The 20,666-nt window shown below is 38.9% G+C and overlaps 3 protein-coding genes and 3 non-coding genes across 11 annotated transcripts in view; 5 read left to right on the top strand and 1 right to left on the bottom strand.

The window, feature by feature from the left end:
• The first annotated feature begins 3,509 nt into the window (after positions 1-3,509).
• zgc:153284 (uncharacterized protein LOC751696 homolog) lies at positions 3,510-8,004 on the top strand. Of its 2 annotated transcripts, XM_041805849.1 has the most exons (4): positions 3,531-3,583; positions 3,679-3,952; positions 5,640-5,807; positions 7,564-8,004. In XM_041805849.1, exons 2-4 carry the CDS (start codon positions 3,899-3,901, stop codon positions 7,624-7,626), a joined length of 285 nt encoding a protein of 94 aa, XP_041661783.1. In that variant the 5' UTR covers positions 3,531-3,583; positions 3,679-3,898; the 3' UTR covers positions 7,627-8,004. The 2 variants fall into 2 exon arrangements, with proteins under 2 accessions (XP_041661782.1, XP_041661783.1); XM_041805848.1 differs by having other exon boundaries at positions 3,510-3,952.
• A 912-nt stretch (positions 8,005-8,916) lies between these two features.
• On the top strand, positions 8,917-12,177 carry rps12 (ribosomal protein S12). Its single transcript, XM_041804714.1, has 6 exons — positions 8,917-9,009; positions 9,133-9,179; positions 10,213-10,329; positions 10,525-10,627; positions 11,111-11,212; positions 12,090-12,177. The coding sequence occupies exons 2-6, from the start codon at positions 9,166-9,168 to the stop codon at positions 12,150-12,152; spliced, it is 399 nt and encodes a 132-aa protein (XP_041660648.1). The 5' UTR covers positions 8,917-9,009; positions 9,133-9,165; the 3' UTR covers positions 12,153-12,177.
• On the top strand, positions 10,051-10,127 carry LOC121521996. The gene has a single exon (XR_005992921.1). It is a non-coding gene; the product is annotated as a small nucleolar RNA SNORD101 (small nucleolar RNA).
• LOC121521999 lies at positions 10,367-10,449 on the top strand. The gene has a single exon (XR_005992924.1). It is a non-coding gene; the product is annotated as a small nucleolar RNA SNORD100 (small nucleolar RNA).
• Positions 10,791-10,878, top strand: LOC121522000. Its single transcript, XR_005992925.1, has one exon. It is a non-coding gene; the product is annotated as a small nucleolar RNA SNORD100 (small nucleolar RNA).
• A 3,286-nt stretch (positions 12,178-15,463) lies between the features above and the next one.
• Positions 15,464-20,666, bottom strand: part of eya4 (EYA transcriptional coactivator and phosphatase 4) — a 73,968-nt gene continuing 68,765 nt past the window's right edge. For 2 of the 5 annotated variants that reach the window (XM_041805525.1, XM_041805523.1), the window contains 2 exons: positions 17,970-18,070; positions 15,465-16,167 (listed from right to left, as the gene is read on the bottom strand). In XM_041805525.1, coding sequence (XP_041661459.1) covers positions 16,087-16,167; positions 17,970-18,070 — 182 coding nt within the window. In that variant the 3' untranslated portion in view covers positions 15,465-16,086. Of the gene's footprint in view, positions 16,168-17,969; positions 18,071-18,149; positions 18,251-20,666 lie in introns of all 5 variants that reach the window. The other 3 variants (XM_041805526.1, XM_041805527.1, XM_041805524.1) reach the window with 2 other exon arrangements.

The raw sequence follows: 20,666 nt of genomic DNA, 5'->3' as shown, positions 1-20,666 counted from the left end.
TCAAGCAAAACAAAGCATGATTAATACGTATATGCCTGTAAAAGTGAAAAGAAGAGGAAAAAAAATAAGAGGTTGCTGAGGTTCTGAGTAAAACAATAGACAATTTGGTTTATGCGGTTTCACATGTAACTTTAAAGATGGTATCAAGAACAAAGAATAGCTGAGTCTAACTAGTCTGCAAACTCAGCATAATAACTTCACCACACAGAAACCCAGTGTCTGGACTTTAATTAAAGCAGTTACACTGAGGTCCGTGTAGGTGAAGGCACTATACTGGACATGTAAATGTGGACACAACAAAGCAAATTAGCAACACAGAAGCAGAGACAATAAAACAGCATGTAGTAGAATGTGTATGAAACACTTCCTACTGCTAGTTCTGCCCAGATCAAAACATCTTACTTATGATCACGGTGTTAGTTTTGAGTCTGATGTTCAACTAGATCCAGGAGTGAGCAGCAGTGAGTCCATTAATGTTTCTTCCACAGTTCCAGCAAGTTAAAAGTCTTGTGGCATCAAGACTCAGCCTTAGGAAGAGAGTTTGGTTTGTATTGGTCTTTTGAGGAGGGAGAAGAGTTGTGTTTTTACCTGCCTCTTTTTACCTGTGGCAACAACCATTAACATTTGTCTTTATTTATTTATTTATTTATTTGAAACATGAGACAATGCACATTAATGGACATGGATATGTACATGCTCCAGATTGTAGCCATATGCTAATTTCCATCTGTAGTCCCCGGCAGGTTGATGGTATGTACAACAAAGAGTCCATTGAAAATCTACATAAAAATCAGACAACACCAAAATCAGACAACATGTACAATAAAATACAAAGACCCAAATATAACGATACACTAGACTGCTGCATGACCTAAGCTTAGGACAGACCAAAAATAAAGTGACCATTGCATTTAAAGTGCATAAGGCAGACCATAGAGTGCCGTCTTTAGAGGGTCACAAGGGTTACGGCTGTAGCTGATCTATGCTGACAGTTTTCAGCTAGCATAAGGGGTGACACATCAGCCCTGCTTATACCTGGTATAAACAGATTTCTAAGTAATCTCATGATCACAAGTGAACAACCATCAGTACAAAAATAAATGCTCCAAAGACAAACTGAGGAAGCAATGAAATCACTCAGGAACAGCATTTGGAAACTTAGGCATGGTAACTTTATTTGTGGAACATCTTTCATGGATTCAGCAATTTAAAGTGCTTTACATTGCAGAAAAAATACTGAAACGCAAAACATATTAATATAAAAGATAGGCTCACTGGACTCTTAATGTTTAGTTAAAGGTGTGTTAATAGTGTAACAGTATGATCCTGTATTCATTTAGTCACTGATAACTGATAGTTGTGTATGTTTTATGCCATTTTCAATGCGGTATAAGCAGAGCTAAGCTAATAATTGTGACACCGTAGTGACTGGTGTGAACTTCACATGAGTTCCCCTCTTACAACTGTGTTAAATGAAATGTTAAACAGAATAAGAAAAAATGAACGGGAATGCAGCAGTTGATAACAATGTTGTGAGACCTGTTTTAAAAGATGTAACCTATGTAGACAGCCTCAGGTCCTTTGGTAGTTTGTTCTGCAGGTGAGGGCCGTAGAAACCAGAAAGCTTATCTGCCTGGTTCTGAATCTTGAAACAGAGAGAAAACCTGTCCCACACGACCTGATGGATCCACATGCCTGATAGAGGACTTAAAGATCAGTTTCATCTTCATATTATCTATACAGTTACAATACTAACAGACAGAGACGCCCCACAAAAACAACCATTACTCAACACAGAAACAGACTTGGCAGTGATAAATAAAGCAAAGCAGCGGTCTCATGAGAGCATATGGTAAAGAATATCACCCAGCAGGGACTGCAAAGAGAAAGAAGAGAAAGAGAAAGATTGTAAAGAGAAAGATCTGAGATATTAACTGACAGGTCCCTAGATACTTTTTAGATAAGCCAATGTGTGTGGAGGGAGATGCAAAACATGAGAAAACAAGCAGAGCAGCAACAATATTAAGGTATTAATGGCTATCCTAGTTGTAAATCTATCTCAAACTGGTAATATGTGATGAATTAATACTGATAGCCATGTTTGATGGAGGACTGGACCTTCTTATATTAGCATTAGCAGCTGAGAAGGTGAGGAAATGTACAGGACTGATATTGGTAATAATTGTAGTTAAGGGTGAGCTGCTTTTAGTTTCATCTTACACTTCTGATCATGAAAAAGAGATGGTAAGGCTGATGTTGGCAGATGAAGCAGTTATAAACTAGTGGGGATACAGGAGAAGGCTGTTGGTGCTGACAGTAATAGGGCGCGCAGTATTTGCAGGAACTGCCCAGTGACTGATCATTCATTAGCAACAATAAAACGGATGAAAAAGTAAAAGTATTATAGCAGTTCAAGTTCAGCTGTTCTCAAATCCACATTCAGTAACGTGTGGAAGAGCTTCCTCCTCATGCTGGTCACACACTGCTGTGGGGTGGCATCCCATTCTTCAACCAGCATTTGTCACAAGTCAGCCAACGTGGTTGTGCTGGTCACACTGGTACAACCAGCACACCCATGCTGATCCCACAAGTGTTCAATGGGGTTGAGGTCAGGACCGTTGGCAGGTCATTTCATCCTCTCCACTCCCAAATTCTGGTGGTAGTCTGATAAACCCCACTCTATGGGGCCCAGTGTTGTCATCTTGGTTCAGTCCTTCACTGTGGAGATCTGGGATTGCAACTAATTGCATAATCTCATTTCAGTATCTCTGCATTGAGATTGCCTCCAATGATGACAAGCCTTGTTTTTCAGATGTGGCATGTGTATTCTTCTGACAACTACTGACCACTGCAGGGCCCATGCTGGCAGGTGCCAGAAGCTCTAACAAGAGCAACAGCAGAACAAGCTGTTTGGCACTGGCAATGAAGATTTGGCAAATTTTTCATGGGCACAACCTACATACTCAGCTCTGCTGCTCATTCCACAAATGCTTGTTCATTACAAATTTGGCACCATTTGGAACAGAAGTAAACAGAAGAAGTATTGCTACAAAAAAGAAATCATCAACAAAACACAAATTTCCTTATTCTTGGGGTTAAGTTTAGATGTATTTCTGATAAGTTGTTGTAGTTGGAGCTGGGTGAGTCCACAGCAGCAGGTATCCATAGCAGTAATCCAGAGAAACAAATGAAACATGGGGCCCAGAAGCTTCCAGGAAGATAAATGCTCAGTGACTCTTATACAAGAAGATTCACAGATAGTGTTATGTAAATCTATTTACATAAGTCTAATCAAAATGTCTGACTTGTAAGTAAAAAGGGCTTGTGGAAGGAAATGAGTTTATTTCAGCTTAATTAAAGATGCAAAATAATTGTCTACAGGTCTAACTTGACCTTATTGTGCATGTGACCACACTGACTGTCACACCCACAAGTGACTCAGAGTCACTTATTAACCTAATCTGTTACTTTTGGACCATGGGAGGAAGGTACAAACCCACCTACACTTACACAGGAAGAAAATGCAAACTCCACACAGAAAGACCCCAGCCAGGGGAAAGCCCTGAACCTAGACTCAGTAAAGGTACTGCTGTTTTCTGCTAAAGCATTTTACTTAAGTAAATATACTCAACTTTTAACTTCTGGTGTCTGTGTGAGTGCGTTCCTGTTATTTTACAGCGGCAAGCTACGACTGGAATGGCAGTCAGACAAGTGGGTGTGCCCATGCAGGCAGTCAGGCCGTGTCCAAACCTGCTCACCTTGTCTGCTGCTGCAGCAAAACAGCAGTGCATACCTGCATTCAGGATACTGAAACATTCACCGCCCCTGCACTTCTTTGCAACCTCTCTCACACTTTTAACGGGCGTTTTCCTGTCCAGACTCAGATTTGATTGTTAAAATGGCAGATGAGAAGCTCAAGGTGTTTTATGCCAGTGTGTGTGGGAACCTGGAGGTAATGTATGCTGTTTACTTCTTCATTCTTTTACCTTTAGCTGTTTTATCTCTATGCTGACTGACATACAACTGGACAATGTATGAAGTTTTTAAGGTATCTTTCTGTATTTAAAAAAGAGATATAGAGCAGGACAATACTGTTTATATCAATATAGGTTAGTATGAATTTGGAAAAAAGATGCCGGATTCAGAAAATGTATGCTTACTGTGGATGCACAATACTGCATTTTTGCAGATAATGTGCTAATATTTCTATATTAATTTTACCTAAGTGCATAAAGGGGAGAGCTCTCTGGGGCCCAGCCAAATGGGGGGCCAAGAAGGTCAGAAAAATCATAGTCCATTTTAAATCTTAGCTGTGATAATCATATTTTATGTTTAACCTGAATAATAACCACTTTAATTAAAGAAACAATGATTTTTTTAAAATTTATGCTGTAGTGTACAATATATCCTACTTTAAACATGCACACACTAATTTGAAATATTAGGAAAGTCATGTTTGACATCATAGCTAGACCATCATGAGCACAGACGTCAGGATGCCAGAAAATAAAGTAGACTAAACTGAAACAACTTCAATAGAAAAAAAACTGAAAAATTATAAAAGAGACACGAAAATCAGGTGAAAAATGATAAAAATGGGCCAGAAATGCCAAAAAATGGGCCATAAGTGGTTAAAAAAAAAGTGACAGAACTTGGCAGAGCAAAAAATATTGATTAAAAGTGGCAGAAATGGTGCAAATATAAGCAAAAAGTGGCAAAAAAATGGGTTAAAAGTGGCAGGAAGGGAAAAAAATGGGTTAAAGCAACAAAAATGTTGCAAAAACAGGTTAAAAGTGTCGAAAGAAGTGCCAAAAATTGGCCACGAGTATTAAAAATGTGGCAAAAATGGGTTAAAAGTGTCAAAAGAAGTGGGAAAAATGGGCAAAAAGCAGCAAAAATTTGTATGAAGTGGAAAACAAGTGAAAAACAGCAGCAAAATCAGAGCCCAACAGCTTGAAACACTTTTCATTTCCAAAACAAAGTAAATGTTAGCTAGGAAACTAAAACCAATGTTAATGATGCAGCACACATGCAGCGACATCATCAATAAATCACAGCTGGGGTGGGCCTACTCATTGGGTTTTTCAGGGGCCCAGCAAATTCTGTGGGCAGCCATGTGAACAGGCAATATAAGCTGATTTTTCCAGCCAATGTATTGGATTTAAATATTAGCAGGAATGTTCATATCTGCTGATACTAATAGTAAACTTCTTAAGTTAATATATGCTGATATCAACATTATGCTGATAATATTGTGCATCCCTAATGTTAAAAGTAATAATCATAGACAGTACTATGCTTATCAACCATGTTTTCAAGCCCAAAATACCCAATATGGAAAAATATTGCTTGCAATATCAAAAAATGCAGGCAAACCTCTGCACTGTCTAAATTACACAAATACATTTACAGCAAATGGAAAAATAGGGGAAATGGTTGAAGGCAGAACAGCATGTTTAAGTTTAAACATCATACTGTCTGTACAGTGTCCAAATTGCTTGGATTTTGGTGGATTGTTTATTCAGGGCTGAGGAGAGAATTAGACTGAGGCAGATAACTTGGTAAACTCACAGATGAGAAAGCTTCACATAAATGTAAGATTCTGGTAAATGTGACTGATGATCTCCTTTCCCCTGAAGATCAGGAAAAAACAGGACAGAATCTTCTCTGTTCTGGACTCAAAGAAGATCAAATATGAAAGAGTGGACATCACGCAGTGTTCTGACGACAAGGACAAAATGAGGAAGTTGGCTCAAAACCCGACGGCATTAGCCCCTCAGATATGCAAGGGGGACACCTACCTTGGGGTAAGTCTCACATGATAACCAGTTAAAGTAAAAGACAGTATTACACTCCCTAAGGACAGTATGGGTCATGATTCAGTGTTAATCATTGACATTCCTCTTGCATATGTCCCAGAGGGAAAAAAAGAAACTTGTGCTAGTCTAGGGCGTAGACACAGAGAGAAAATCAATATTTACAGTATATTATCCCACCCACATGTTTGTATGGACATAGAGACAGTAGACACAGCATTTTTACTTGACTGCACCCTAATCCACATTCAAACTTCATTTTACCCCTCAGGGGTTCTGCCAGTTCAGCATTCCTATTTTATTTTGTAATGACTGATACGTTGCAGCATCGTTCCTGACACCTTGTGCACAACAACTCTGGAGTGGTCTTTTTTTTCTTAATGCCAGAGTCGAGGCTTGATATGTTTGTGTGTCTGACAAGAATACCTCAACAGCTTTTGGAAAGGCAGACTTGTATGAACCTTAGATATAACTTTGTGGGTGCTAAAAGCAGGACAATTCAGATGTTAGCTTCCACACTAATAGTACCTCTAGGACCCTGTTTACATTCTGCATCAACATGCTGGGTAATTGGATTCCAAGTTGACTTCACTTTAATACGAGCATTTATATTTCATCTTAACAATGCATCTTCATTGTTATCAAACCTGTGATCACAACTCACTTACCAACCTCTTATGCAAACATGATTTTCATGACTCTAAGACTTAGTGTGGTCAATTAATTTGTCATTTCAATCTAGCCTTGTTGCCTACAAGGCATTTCTTGGTTGCAGGGTTGTCAGCTGGGAGCCACCCTTCACAGATGTTTTGCCCCTTTGATCCCAGAACATCTCCTAGCAGTGGGGCAGCAGTAGGGATGTCTCCCTTCTGCTTCCTGCAACCGGTCCCAAGATTCTTAGTTACCCACATGGGGTCTCTTCTTCTGAGCCACAGCCAGAAGCTCCCGCTCTCTGCCTCCTCTCAAACGCAACCTCCATTGTTTCTTATAAGGCACTATTAGCTCTGTCATGATTACTGTCTTGGCAGGGACAGACCACAGTACAGTGTTGTCCATCAGCACAGGGGGTTCCATTGACACCTCATATTGACCGCCAGCTTTCGGTGTACTTGGTCATGGCACCATCTGTATCAGCCCTAGGATACAGCTGTTTAGCAGCCAGTCAGGATAAGCTGCAAGCTGTAATTTTGGGTGTTGCAGGGAGAGCCAGTCCTATGCTTTGAGGACTTAGAAGAGTGTCGTATGTGGACCTCATAAGGAAGCTCAGCCTTGCCCTTCCACAAGTTGCCTCAGACCTGTTGGCAAGTAAGCTCATCTGAGGGCAGAAAGGAGGATTGGTGCAACCCAAGTCCTGCTCTGGATGTCCTTGCATTTTGTAGAGGTATTTGCTGTGGGTTTGAAAATGGCGGTCTCCTAGCGCATCTCTAGAGAGGGGGAAAGACTGGGACAAAAGGGATGCAGTTGAGCTTGACCTTGGCTTCTAAGTGACACATGTGTGTGGACATGTGTCCAGCTTGACTCTGGCCCCGTGAAGAATCCTCAGCACTCTACATGCCTATAACATAAGCACATGACTGAGTATAAAGAAAAATATTACATAATACGTACTAAAACAATCTGATCTCTAACAACATCAAAACTCAAGAGATAATTTCCTTGTAGCTTTTGTAAATCTATGTTTTTGTCTCCCCTGTGTCTTTGAGTTTTGCTGCATCACTCAACCCCAAACTCTTTGTCTCTCTTTCAGGATTTTGATGCTTTTGAGAATGCTGTCGAGATGGAGGATTTAGAGAGTTTTCTGAAACTCTAAGAGAAACGGAGACCAGCTACAGGACAACATTGTTTCTCTCCTGTCCTTACTGCAGTATCAACTTTCAAGCTAAAGCTACTCTGCACACCTTTAAGCTGGTTTAAAATGGTCTTAACACATGGATGGCTTTATTAGACCTACAAGACTTCAACAGACCAACGAGGACTTAAAGGCTGTTTCCACTGAATAATTCCGATACAGCTCACAATGTGAAAATGATGCAAAGAGCTGTTTACTAGTAAAGTTTCGCAAAGCAGGAGGGAATTCTTTAAAAAAAGAAAATACTTGCACAGATCTGCAGAAACTCTAAAACTGACACAAACAAAATTTTTCTTATTGCTGCCTTAAGCAAAAATGAATAAATGATTCAATAAAAGACCGAATTAAATTACTTGTGTCCTTTTTTTGATTTAAGTTTGGCTCATATAAAGTATATGACCAAGCATACATGAATGTGTGATTAACAATGAAATTGACATGCTTGTTGACAGTCTCCTTTTTATAAAATGCATACATTAAAAAAATGACCAGTTTGTTCGGTGAGTTAGTGCAGTTTCTAATTTTGGTTCATAGTAGTGTTTATCTGTAGATTTACCAGTGAAAGAGTCAACATGTCCCATCTAGGTATTGGCAGTTTATATTTGCACCAAAGGGGTCATAAAACCACACCTAGCTACAGTCAGCTCAACCTTTCTGTCCCCAACACGGATTTAAATAAACACAAATTAATGGAGAAACAATAACACCAATAAATGGAAATCACAGTGTGCAAAGAAAGATTTACATCCACAAACCCAAAGTTCTGTCCAGAAGTTTTATCCTATATGATCATGAATATTGAGAGAGTTCCAAAATACACTATCACCAGAGGACTTTATGGAAGTTGTTCTTATGTAACCTGTCAGATAAGATAACCTAATGATTAAGACAAAAGGTAAACAAGATCTGTACAGGTGCTTTTATTCTGGAACTTCAGAATTAAATTGACCGTACAGTAATCTTTAAAATATCAAACTATTTTGTTCTAAAACGTATGTGGTGAAGTTATTCGTCGCCCTCTAATACTTAGCTCCTTAGCAATTACATTTTACTTTATTGAACATTTGGAATTTTCATATAAAAGTTTATGAAGAATTCAGATTTTCAAAAACACGGACAAGTATTTTTGATTTGAGTAAATAGCATAAGTAAGTCGCTTCTGACAGAAAATAACAGTTGAAAGAGTAAGAAAATAATAAATTAGACAAGATCGTAACAAGTAGTCTAACTACAACAGGCAACATACCGGCCAGCCTGTGTGCATCGCATGGGGTCCTGGCGGTAATAAACCAGTGTCGCGGACTTGTGACGTCCTCTTTATCCGCTGCCCCAGTGGAGGCTTTGGTGTGTCTCATTTACTCTCATACAATCTAAAAGATTTTTCAAGCATCTTTCAGTATAATTGTACCAAAACGACCTGATTGTATTTATTGGTAACTCTGCTTTCATTTCTCTTCATTATTGCAGAACTTTAAACCCAACATCCATATTTAATCAACAATGGCCGAGGAAGGGTGAGCATGAAGCTTTCATATGACGCTAACGCTCTCTTGACAGGAATAACGGTCAAAACGGCACATGCAGAAACAAGCTCGGTGATGAGCCGTGTGGTGTAAAGGTTCATTGTTGATTTTCCTTCACTAATGGTCCTGTTAACGCTACTGTTGTTTCATTATAGCTTGCTAGCTTAGCCAAAATGCTTGTCGCGGGCTGAGAGATATTTGACACCTGGATGGTACAGCATTGAAAAATAGAGCTGATTAAAGCTCTGCTGCTTCCTATCTTACTGTTGTCCATTCAGGAGACCACTATAAGGATAAATACAGCAATGATACACGGAATCCGGTCTTAACAGTAACCGGTAGTATTGGTTTATAGTAGGCGCTAAACCATCAGCTCTTAAGCATTACTTCTCCGATACTGTCATTTATCACATTTCTGTCTATTATGGCTTTCAAGTGAAGCAAATACTCTGCAATTGTAAAATCATTCAAGGATGTGGTTTTTGAAATTTAGCCCCTCTGCTCAGCTATAGCCTGGCATTTTTCCATCTAAATCTCTGGTCCAACCAGAGCACGATGTTCTTCAGTCTTCTGCCTTTGCTGGTACAGCAGCCATACTTTCCATCTGATACAGTGTCTCTTTTCTTATTTGTAATAATTACGGAGCGTTGCATATCAAGAGAATGCACAAGTATGTGGTGCTCACAGCTGCAAAGATTTGATGCAGAAGCGTTGACCAGGCTTTTCATGGAAAGAGTTGCAGGATAAACTACATGTTATGAGCAGCGGCGACTCAGATTTTGGCAGAATGTGCCCTAATTGTGAAGTGCTGAGACTTCAACTCAATTTCCAATGTGCCTTTAATTTAAGTGAGCTCTCTGGTGTTTGAATGATGACTTTTAAATCTTTTGTCGGATACCCCTTCACTCTCAAATGAGTGAGATCCGCATTCTGACATGCTGGAGGCTCGACTGGAGTCTCTTCTTTTTTTTGTGTGGATGTTTTTATGAGCATTTAAAGACTTCTTTTGTTTATCCATTTGTAGCAGTGCTGCTGGAGGTGTCATGGATGTAAACACCGCTCTCCCTGAAGTGCTCAAGACCGCGCTCATCCACGATGGCCTTGCCCGTGGTATCCGAGAGGCTGCCAAAGCCCTGGACAAGTGAGTGAAAATGGACAGCATCAGTACTTCTAGCAGGTGTATCACTGATGATAATTTGGCTCCCTCTACTGAATACAATGAGGAGATTGCCACTGTTACCCAATTTTTGTCTGAGATATGCCATAAAAATTCAAGATGAAATTGATGTTTAACTGCTTCCTGGGAGTAAAGTGTTTTTTATTTTATTTTTTTCAGGCGTCAGGCCCATCTCTGCGCCCTCGCAAGCAACTGCGACGAGCCCATGTATGTCAAGCTGGTGGAGGCCCTCTGTGCTGAGCATCAGATCAACCTGATCAAGGTACCACATCTGATAAACTGAAGACTCATTTTGAGTCTACTGCAGGAAATGTGTAGAGACCCAAAATTCAAATACAAAGTTATACTTTTAAGAGTTGTATACTTCTGTGAAGTAGTTTGGATGTGTTTGGTATTGGTAGACAAAAATAATTGGGCCATGTGCTGCTGTATCGTTGATGATAATTTGGCTCCCTCTACTGAATACTTTGAGGAGACTGCCATTGTTACCCAATTTCCTGTCTGAGGTACAGCATAGAGCACTTAAAGCTGCAGCATGTTTATACCAGTGGATGGGTATTGTTTAAAAACCTGGATCAAACTACAGTAAATAAAGGTGATTTTTGTCATCAGGTATAATTCGCTGTTTTTATTTATGCCCTTACAGGCTGGTTTCCAGTGTCTTCATCACGTTCAACATTTGTGAAAAAGTAGTTAAAACAAATTTGCGGCAAACTGTAAAACATGCTTTTTGCATTTCTTTCAGGTTGATGACAACAAGAAACTTGGTGAATGGGTCGGTCTGTGCAAGATTGATCGTGAGGGTAAACCCCGCAAGGTGGTGGGCTGCAGCTGTGTGGTCGTCAAGGTGAAAGAAGCTTTTTATTTTAAGTTTGCTTCAAGCTAAAGAACTGCACAAGTTTCAGTTTATTCTTTTCTAGTCTTTTGTTTGTAAACAACAGGCACAGGTCTGGTGTGAAATAGAAATGTTACAAGTTGTAAACAGATCTGCCAATCAAGTCCAGGTGCTGTGCTTCGTGCCACGCAGCTGTTTTAAACATTTGGCTAGATGACAGCCAGGGTACGAGCCCCATCGCCTATTTGTGGTGTCCGGGGTCCCAAAGAATGGCTACACATGGCATCACGTAACATGTCCTCAACAGACCTCTTACACTGTTGAATGCGGGATCTTTTCTTTTTTTTCTTTTCAAAATTCCATCTAGCTTAATTTTGTGTCCAAAGCCTTGAGAATAGTATTTGATTTCAGTCAGAGGTGTATTAAAGCATGGTATATTCTGATTGGAATATCTGACCTAATGAAAGTTGATCACAAAATGTGGGATCAGATATTGCTAGCACTGTTTACATGTTTCCTTGAATGTAAAAATATGGCTCAACTTAAATCACACGGATTAGTACGTCTGCCCACTTGTGATTTTGGAAGGTAATTACAAGTCTGCAACCCCTGATTGAAGTGAACTTGAAGAACAGGCTCTAAGAATAATCGGAAGAGGGACAACAACCCATTGATTTTTTTTTTCTTAACTTTTAACATTGGGGTGCTTTTAGTACAGACACTTATTATAGCTTACTTGCAAGAAAACTGCCTCGATTTCTTATGAAATATCTGTATTGCCATGAATTTTGTCAGACTAAGTTTATTGGACAGCCATTCAAACTGGACTATCTTAGAGCCTGTCTCTGAGCTGTGCTAATGTGTAAACTGTTTTTTTTTCTCTGTACAGGACTATGGCAAGGAGTCGCAAGCCAAGGATGTAATTGAGGAATACTTCAAGAGCAAGAAATGAGCAGTCAATAAAAAGTGAAAATAAATATGTTGTCTTTAGCTTTTTTGAATATTTAAATGTTAAGTGAGATGAGTCACTTGAATCTCTTGGTAGTCATAAAAGTTGGGAATCATAGGGCAGCTCTGAGGTATGGCTTTTAAATAAGACTGGATTATGAGGATAAAACCCTCTGGTTCATTTTCCCTCCAGTGTTATATATTAAAGGCTGGGTAGTCACGCACAGTTGTTGGAAGTTTCCAGTAAGTGATGTCTAGTTTACTGCTAGCTACTGATTGAAGTGCACATGTCCAAGGCCTTGGAAAATTATGAGCTTAAAAGTTTAGCAATGCATTACCTTGGTGAAATTGAACAAAACAGCAGAGTCTTTTTGTACATTAACTGAGGTGTATAGGGTTACTGCATGTCATGGTCATGAGTGTTTTAATGGCCTAAAAGACTTGGTGAAGGCAGAGAGGATATCCAAGACTAACATTGTGGCTGCCCATGTACATCAAAAACTTCTGAAAAGGGCGCCCCATGTATGGGGACGGCCCTGGTTCAAATCCAGCCTGAGGCCCTTCACCGCATGTCTGTACCCCACTCTTGCCCTTGTTTCTGATTCTATCCAATATCCTCCTCTATCAAATAAAGGGGCCAAAAATAAACCTTAGAAAAAAAAAAACTTAAAACATTCAACAAATTGTTCAAAATGATTGATGACTCAAGAATGATAGCAGAAAGAAATGGTCACCTCTGATAAAGAGACAGTTCAGCAAATAAAAGTGCCTACCAGTTGTCCCAAAACTTCTGATCCTTGGTCAGAAGGAAAAACAAGCAAATTTGTGAAGATATTTTGGATCAAACCAAAGAGACCCCAGTTTTTTTTTAAGACTGATAACATTTTGAAATTTGGATCTTCAACTATGACCCTGAGACAAGACGGTAGTCAGTGCTTTGGAAAGCACCACAGAGCAAGTCCAAATTCAAGGCCATGTCGATTGTTTTTTAAATTTATTTTAAATTGAGAGTATAATCTTGGTGTGTGTTCCAGAAGGGTCAACGGTGAATCAACACTGTTACAAACAGGATCTAGAAATGCAGAGAAGTCCAAAGAAAGAGACCACACCTGTGAAAAAATGGTTTCATTCTTCATAGAGACAACATGCCAACTCGCACTGCTCTCTTGGTAAAGCAGTTTCTGACCATAAAACAAATCAGTGTTTGATCAGCTTCCCTATTCACCCGATCTAGGACCATGGGACTTTTTCCAAAAATCAAATCTGTGCTCAAAGGAATGCATTTTGTGTCGGTCAAAGTTAGTTAAGAAGTTAAAGAAAAACAGCAGATGATGATGTTTATTTGTACGATCTTGGATTTAATGCCAGGTATTCACTTATTTGGGGCTATAAAAAGAGTAAAGACAAAAGAAGTCGGGACTGGCTGGAAGAACTTCTTGTAAAGGAGAAGAACAAATTTGTGTCATTATCTTCACTTTGGTACGCCCCTGCTCCACCTAAAAAAATGGACAATTGTGTTATTAAGTTCTCATGTGACATAAGCAGAGAAATTCCTAAAACAATGAACATTACAAGTTCAGCTCTTCCATCCTCCCTGATATGGTATAACAATGCGTTTAAAGCTGTGGGGAGTCCACTGGCCAATATGGTAAGGTGCAATCACAATATCACAGAAATTTATCAAATCATAAAGAACAGAGAGATTCTGCCCTTTGAGGAACTTAAAAGAAGATATAACTTGAATACAAATAGTTTTTTTAAAGTACTCCCAGTTAAAGTCAATTGTTTCCAAATTTCCCAAAGAATATTTTGATTATGACATTGATAAAAAACTCAGATTTTTATCATCAGAGGAGCAGTCTCAGGTTTATGTAAGCTGCTGCTTAATTCTTCTCCAAACCCGAACTCAAAGACAGAGTCACAATGGGAACTTGATTTAGGGGTCAAATTTACTTCTGCAGAGTAGGAAAACATTTGGCATGACATTAAAACAACCTCAAAGTCAGTCAGAGATAGAGTAATACAGCTGAAAATTCTTCATAGAGCTTATGTTACTCCCTCTAGACTTAAAAGAATAGACCCAAGTGCTTCAAGTCTTTGTTGGCATTAATGTGGACAAGTGGGAAATTTGATTCATTTGTTATGGCTCTGCCCTGCAGTCAAGTTATTTTGGAAAGAAGTCTGCAAGTTAATTTCAGTGATCATTAATGTAAATATTGCTCCATGTCCATCTGTGTGTCTGTTGGGTCATAGGGCTGTACAATTAAAACAAGACAAGAAAGAAAGACAGTTGGTTTAACCTTCTTGGCTGCAAAAAGAATGATTTTGTCAAACTGGAAAATTCACAAACCAAAATGCTTCTTTATAGAAACACAGATATTTGAGTTTTTCAATCTTCTAGGCATGGAGCGAATAACAGATACACTAAATGACACTAAGTTTAGCTCTGAAACCATTCGGAAGCAGGTGTGGGGGTACATATCATCGCAAATATTGATCTGATTTAATCTGACCTGATTGACTGTCAAATCTCATTAATATGAGAAATGCTGTGTTTGTATTTTTCTTGTTTTTGAAAACGGATCTACCCCTGTATAGGACAGTTTGAACCTTTTGACAATGAACTGAACAATTTTTTAAGTATGAGCATGCACTGATCTCCCTTATATGTTGTGTTGTTGTGAATATGTTAATGTTGTCTGTTTGTATTTGTCAGGGTCTGTACCTGTGTGTATTGTTGTCATAAATAAATATTGAAAATTTGAAAAAAAAAAAAAAAAGAAAAACAGCAGAGGTTCTGAGACAACCATCCGAGACCTTCTGCACTGCTTTAATAAGTGGAAGACCTGAATGCAGTGGTGTGTTGATTTAGACTGAGTATTTTTTGAGGAGAAAGTCTTAAATATTTATGTACATTAGAATTTTTGTACTTTTAGACTGTCATTGATGCATCATGTGAGTTAAATTAAGAAATACAAAGTGATTTTGGCAAAAACTGTGCTATCATGGGTTGGTATGACCATATTCTGCTGTATTTCTAGTACTAACCTTGGTGATGGATTAATTGTGGTGATCTCAGATAGGGAAAAGAAACTTAAAATTTCTAAACAAAACTGGGGAAAATATCAACCAGTAGCCAACCCATGGTAGATGTTCTGAGAGAGGGCTGCAAAAATAATCAGCCTAAACATATGTACAGAGAAGACAAGATGCATGTAATTTGGATAGTTTTTTCCTTTATATCTACATACATAAACATTTCTGAATAAAGAAAAGACATTCAAACACATTAAGGCACAACACATCATGACGCACATTCCCAATCCCCCCCACCCAAAAATTACAAAAATCCAGAGAACAAAAAAAGACCCCAAAAGTAAAGGTTCCTTCCTTTGAACATATTCACCGCTGCCCTTTAAGTTTATTGTAAATAATTTACACAAGTTTCTGCCACAGACTGCATTGATGTGTTGTGATTATACCACCAGGAAGAAAACACTTAAAAAGCAGCTTTTCTCCTCGCACACAGAACGCTGCCTGTACAGAGAAGCCCTCGTAGTTTGAAGATCATTTGTTCTCCAGAACAAACCAAACGTCCTCCTGGATCGGGAAGGTTTGAAGCCTTTTTAGGCTCTCAGTTTGCTACAGATGCAAGAAGGGTCATTTTCACAGCGGCCCACTTCCAGCATCAGGACCAGGCGGGCTGAGCTGGGTGTTCAAATCACCTCTTTACCTCTCCCAAAGTTCTTCATTGTCAACCCTTCCTTTCTTCTTAAGACCGTTCAGAGTTTGTAAATCCAGACGTTCAAAAAACAAGACAAAAAAAAAATCACAAAAACAGTTGCAGTGTATTTGTTCTTAAATAGTTATACAAAAGAAGGGGCTGCCTGGCTGACTGTGTCCATGGTACATTGTATGAGTCCATAGCGCTAAAATAGTTACAGGTATTCAAACTCCAGTGCTTGGTGTAGAGCCAGCAGGTCAGAGTGGCTGGATATCCTCCAAAAAGGCATGTTGTGCTGCAAAGTGAACACACACATATTAACACAAACAGTACAGTTTTCACGTAGCACACCACCACCTGGAGTCATGCGAGCTACACTGCAGTAGCTTGTAGCTGCTCACTTGGCAAAAGCACTACAAACAAAATCCATGCAATCTTTACGCTTCAAGAAAGAGTTCAACATTTGGGAAAGTATGCTTCCTGATGCTGTGCTGGGATAAAAAATACAGGAGGACATCATTCTCTCACTACTTCTTTAATGAAGCCACAACAAAGAGCTGTTAGCCTAGCTTAGCATAAAAGAAAATTGAAATTCTGATCACAAAAAGTCTGTTCCACATTAAGGGCTTAGAACAAAAGGTCTCAAGAAATAAGCGAAAGTTTGCATGTCCTGATGGATACTGAAATGGTTACGATAATAGTTACAAACTGAGCACAAAGAAAGCTATCATGGTCTAGCCCAGAGATGATTTAGTTATCGCTTTTTATATTTTAGACCTTACAAAATCTATCCTTTAGTTTAGGAAGTCCATTGGTTCTCCTTCAATTGTATTCTTTAAGGATACACAGATAATGATACCAGCATTTGGTATTGGTGCAAAATACTTGTACTTATGAAACATAGCAGTACTGCACTCAGTAATGTTTGGAAGTTTGATGTTAGCCTCTCATTATGTGAGCATGTATGTATGGCATCTTTTTTTTTTTTTTTTTTTAAAGAAAATCTTATTTCACTATTTAGGATGTATTGATATCTGGGCTGCATCCTTGCCAAGGCCTTTCAGTGTAGAGTTTACATGTTCTCCCCATACATGTGTCAGTTCTCTCTGGTTACTCTGGCTTGGATGTTCCCACCATACTTATATTCATAGGAGCCATTAGGAATAAGATGGATATGTTATTTGATGGTCTCTTATTCAGTTTTTAATTTCAAAATTGCTTTTAAGCCTTTAATTATTAGTAGTATTTATAGTTTGACTCAGGGATGGCCTTTGCAATTTTCTTACACTATATAGTGGAATTTACTCAAGTATGATGGTAATGCCTCATTTTGTTTCAAATTTGTAAACTTTGGCTTGAGCCTAACCATTTTTTCCTTTCTGATTCTTATTTATTTAGCGAAGCTTGCAGCTGCAGCGACTTCATGTCAAACAGACTAATAACAGAGTGATATCAGTCATCTCATTGAATTCTCAGCACGAAAACAAACATATTTCCCAAGATGTCAAATTCTTTGACTATCCCAGCACCCAGCATCAAGATTGAAACCCAAAGCTGGAGAAAAGATGGGATATTTATTCATTATAAAGTGCTAAAACTGAGTAGATTTAGACCACTAATTCATATGTTCTGCTATGAAACTATGTTCTTACACAAACTAATGTCAGTGAAAACAAGAATCCACACACCACACTATTCAGTCATTGCTCTAAACAGTGTTTGTTTAAAGCTTAATCACTGTGTACATTTAGGCAGCCTTTCATTTTCAACTTCTCATCTGGAAAAAAATCAGATTTATTTTGGCCTGCTCAAATCATGTATCGCAGTGTCAAAATATAGCTGCATTTTCACACAAATTTGGTTTATTTGAGTTCTTAGAAGGTGCAAAATGTACATTTAAATCTCTTATTTAAACTCAGAGTTGCGATCAAAAGTCTGCTGCTATAACATAAAACAAAAAAGCAACAGCAGGTAGAACAGAAACAAAAGTTAAAGACCAACTCAAAACCTCTACAGCAAAGAAAGGCAGGCTTCGTCCAATCAGAGCTCACACTGTGAGGAGGAGGCGGGCTCACAGTGAGGTCGGGGGTCCATTACCTTTTTGGCCGCCTGCTCCTCTTCCACACCGTCACCAACTACAACATACACTACTTTCCTGCCAAACCTTTGCATTATGCGTTCAAAGCAACTCTCTTTTCCTGCAAAAACACAAATAAACAAGGGGAGGAAGGAGGAGACAAGGTCAGAGGGGTCAAGGTTCAGGAGTTGTTTGTTTACCTGGCTGGCCGCATGCTCTTCATCCTTCCCATCGCCAATCACAACATACGTAATGTTAGTGCCAAAGCGGGAGACTATACGCTCAAAACAGCTCTCTTTGCCTGGAGACAAACAAACGGCTTTCATATTTGTTTATGGAGAATTAAAACACATGAAGAGGCACAGCTGTGTGCACAGACAACAGACCATTATCTCATCACACAAAGTCGGCTCATTAGTCTTGACATGCACATGTTTCATCCTGAGGTATGTCAATTCAGATAACTATAATCAATATCCAGCAATTTATGCGATCTGACATGGAACTCTTCTGTGAGTCTCTCTGGCTTTTTAACCTTAGGAATTTGTCAGGGTTACAACTCTGCTACATCCAGTTAAATTAAGGCACCTAAGGAGTTGAAACTCTCACTTACTTGGCTTTGAGTTTTCCTTTCTAAATGTTTTGGCTCTCTACAAACTCCATAATCCAAGTTTCCTTTTCTCAGATGGATGTATGGCTCAATGTGATTTAATGTTGGCAACAATTGAGGAACATTAGTGCATCTGACTGTGGTTCATGCTAATAGAGAAGTCACCCAGAAAGGCAATGTCCAGCCAGAAATACCCCAAAAGTGTCAGAGTGAGTGGACATCAGATCAGGGCCATTTGAGGTGAGGATGTCAAGGGCCAGGCTGTGACAGTTATACTGAGTTTTGCCATTTTCTTGAACTAAAGGTGCTACATAAATTGTGTTTTTTTATTGCTTCTGCTGCTTATTTTTAAATGGGTCAGTCTGAACAAGCTTTAACTGTACTCACTGTAAAACCTGCAACAGGACAAACAAGAGGACAGAGCAGTGGTAAAAATATTAAGATCCTTAACTAAAAAAATAAGTAATGCGTTAAAAGTGAATGTCCTGTATAACTAATGCCACTCCAGTAAAAGTATATAGAGTATTTCAGCAGTATTACATCGGAATGAATGTCAATTTTGCATTTGACTGCAGTAGATTTTTACTGTTGTGCTAACTTCAATTACCTTACACACTGTTGAATAGTTAATTGTATTGTGCTGCATCATAATCCTTTTTTTCTATGATTTAATTCAAAAAGTTAAACTTCCATATATTCTAGATTTATCATTGAAAACTGAAATATTTCAAGACTTTTTGTTTTAATGTTGATGATGATGGCTTACAGCTCATGAAAAAAAAAATCCACTACCTCAAATCTTAGAATATCAAAATCCATCTGTCAAAAAAAAAAAAAAAAAAAACAGATTTATAATGTACTTGTTTACCTTCTGGAAAATTATCCTTATTTATGCCCTCAATAATTGATTGGAGCTTCTTTTGCACAAATTACTGCTTCAGTGCAACCCAGGTTGCTCTGATAGCAGCCTTCATCTCATCTGTATTGTTGAGTCTGGTGTCTCTCTTCCTCTTGACATTTCCCCAGAGATTCTCCTCAGGGTTCAGGTCAGACCAGTTGGCTTGCCAATCAAGCACAATAATACAATGGCCAGCAAACTAGTTTTTGGTAGTTTTGGCTTAACGATGAGCAGGTGTCAAGTCCTGCTGGAAAATGAAATCAGTATATCTCCATAAAGCTACTCAGCAGATTGAAGCATGAAGTAAAATCTCCGGGTAGACGGCTGACAGTGTTGACTCTGGACTTGATAAAGTACACTAGACCGACAGTAGATGACATGGCACCTTAAACCATCACTGACCATGGAAACTGAAAACACTGGACTTGGATTCTGTGCCTCTTTGAACAACCTCCTGACACTGGGACTTTGATTTCCATGTGAAATTAAAAATTTACTTTCATCTGATAACAGGACTTTGAGCAATGGCCCAGTTCTTTTTTCTCCTTGGCCCAGGCAAGATTCTGATAACCTGGCTCAACATTAGGAACACAACACTTGTAGTCCATGTCCTGGACCCATCTTTGTGTAGTGACTATTCATCCACTGACTCCAGCCTCAGTCCATTCCCTGTAAAGCTCCCCTAAGTTAGTTCTTGAATCTGTGTTGTTTGACAATCCTCTGAAGGCCGAGCTCATCACTGTTGCCCATGCTTCTTTTCTTACCACACTTTTCCATTCCTGTTAACTTTCCATGAATCTGCTTTGATACAGCCTCTGAGAACAACCTGCCCATTCAGCAGTGACCTTCTGTGACTTACACTCCTTGAGACAGTGTGAGTAATTGTTCCTGGACATTTGTCAAGTCAGCAGTCTTCCTGTGACTGTGGTTGTGTGTACTGAACCAAAGTGAGAGAATGAAGGCTCAGGAAACCTTTGCAAATTAGACTTTTCTACAATAATCTAAGATTTTGAGATAGTGGACCATTGATTTTCATGAGCTCTCAGCTGTAACCATCGACATTAAGGCAAAAAACAAAAGTCTTCAAATGTTTTACTTTGTATGAGATGAACCTAGAAAATTTGGAAATTCAACTTTCTGAAGGAAATCACAGGAAAAAATGAACTTTTACATGACATTCTAATTTACTGAGACGCATCTGTATCAATT

The sequence above is a fragment of the Cheilinus undulatus genome, linkage group 14 (genome assembly GCF_018320785.1).
Source record: "Cheilinus undulatus linkage group 14, ASM1832078v1, whole genome shotgun sequence".
Classification (NCBI taxonomy): Eukaryota; Metazoa; Chordata; class Actinopteri; order Labriformes; family Labridae; genus Cheilinus; species Cheilinus undulatus.
This window is presented reverse-complemented; position numbering and strand designations above follow the sequence as displayed.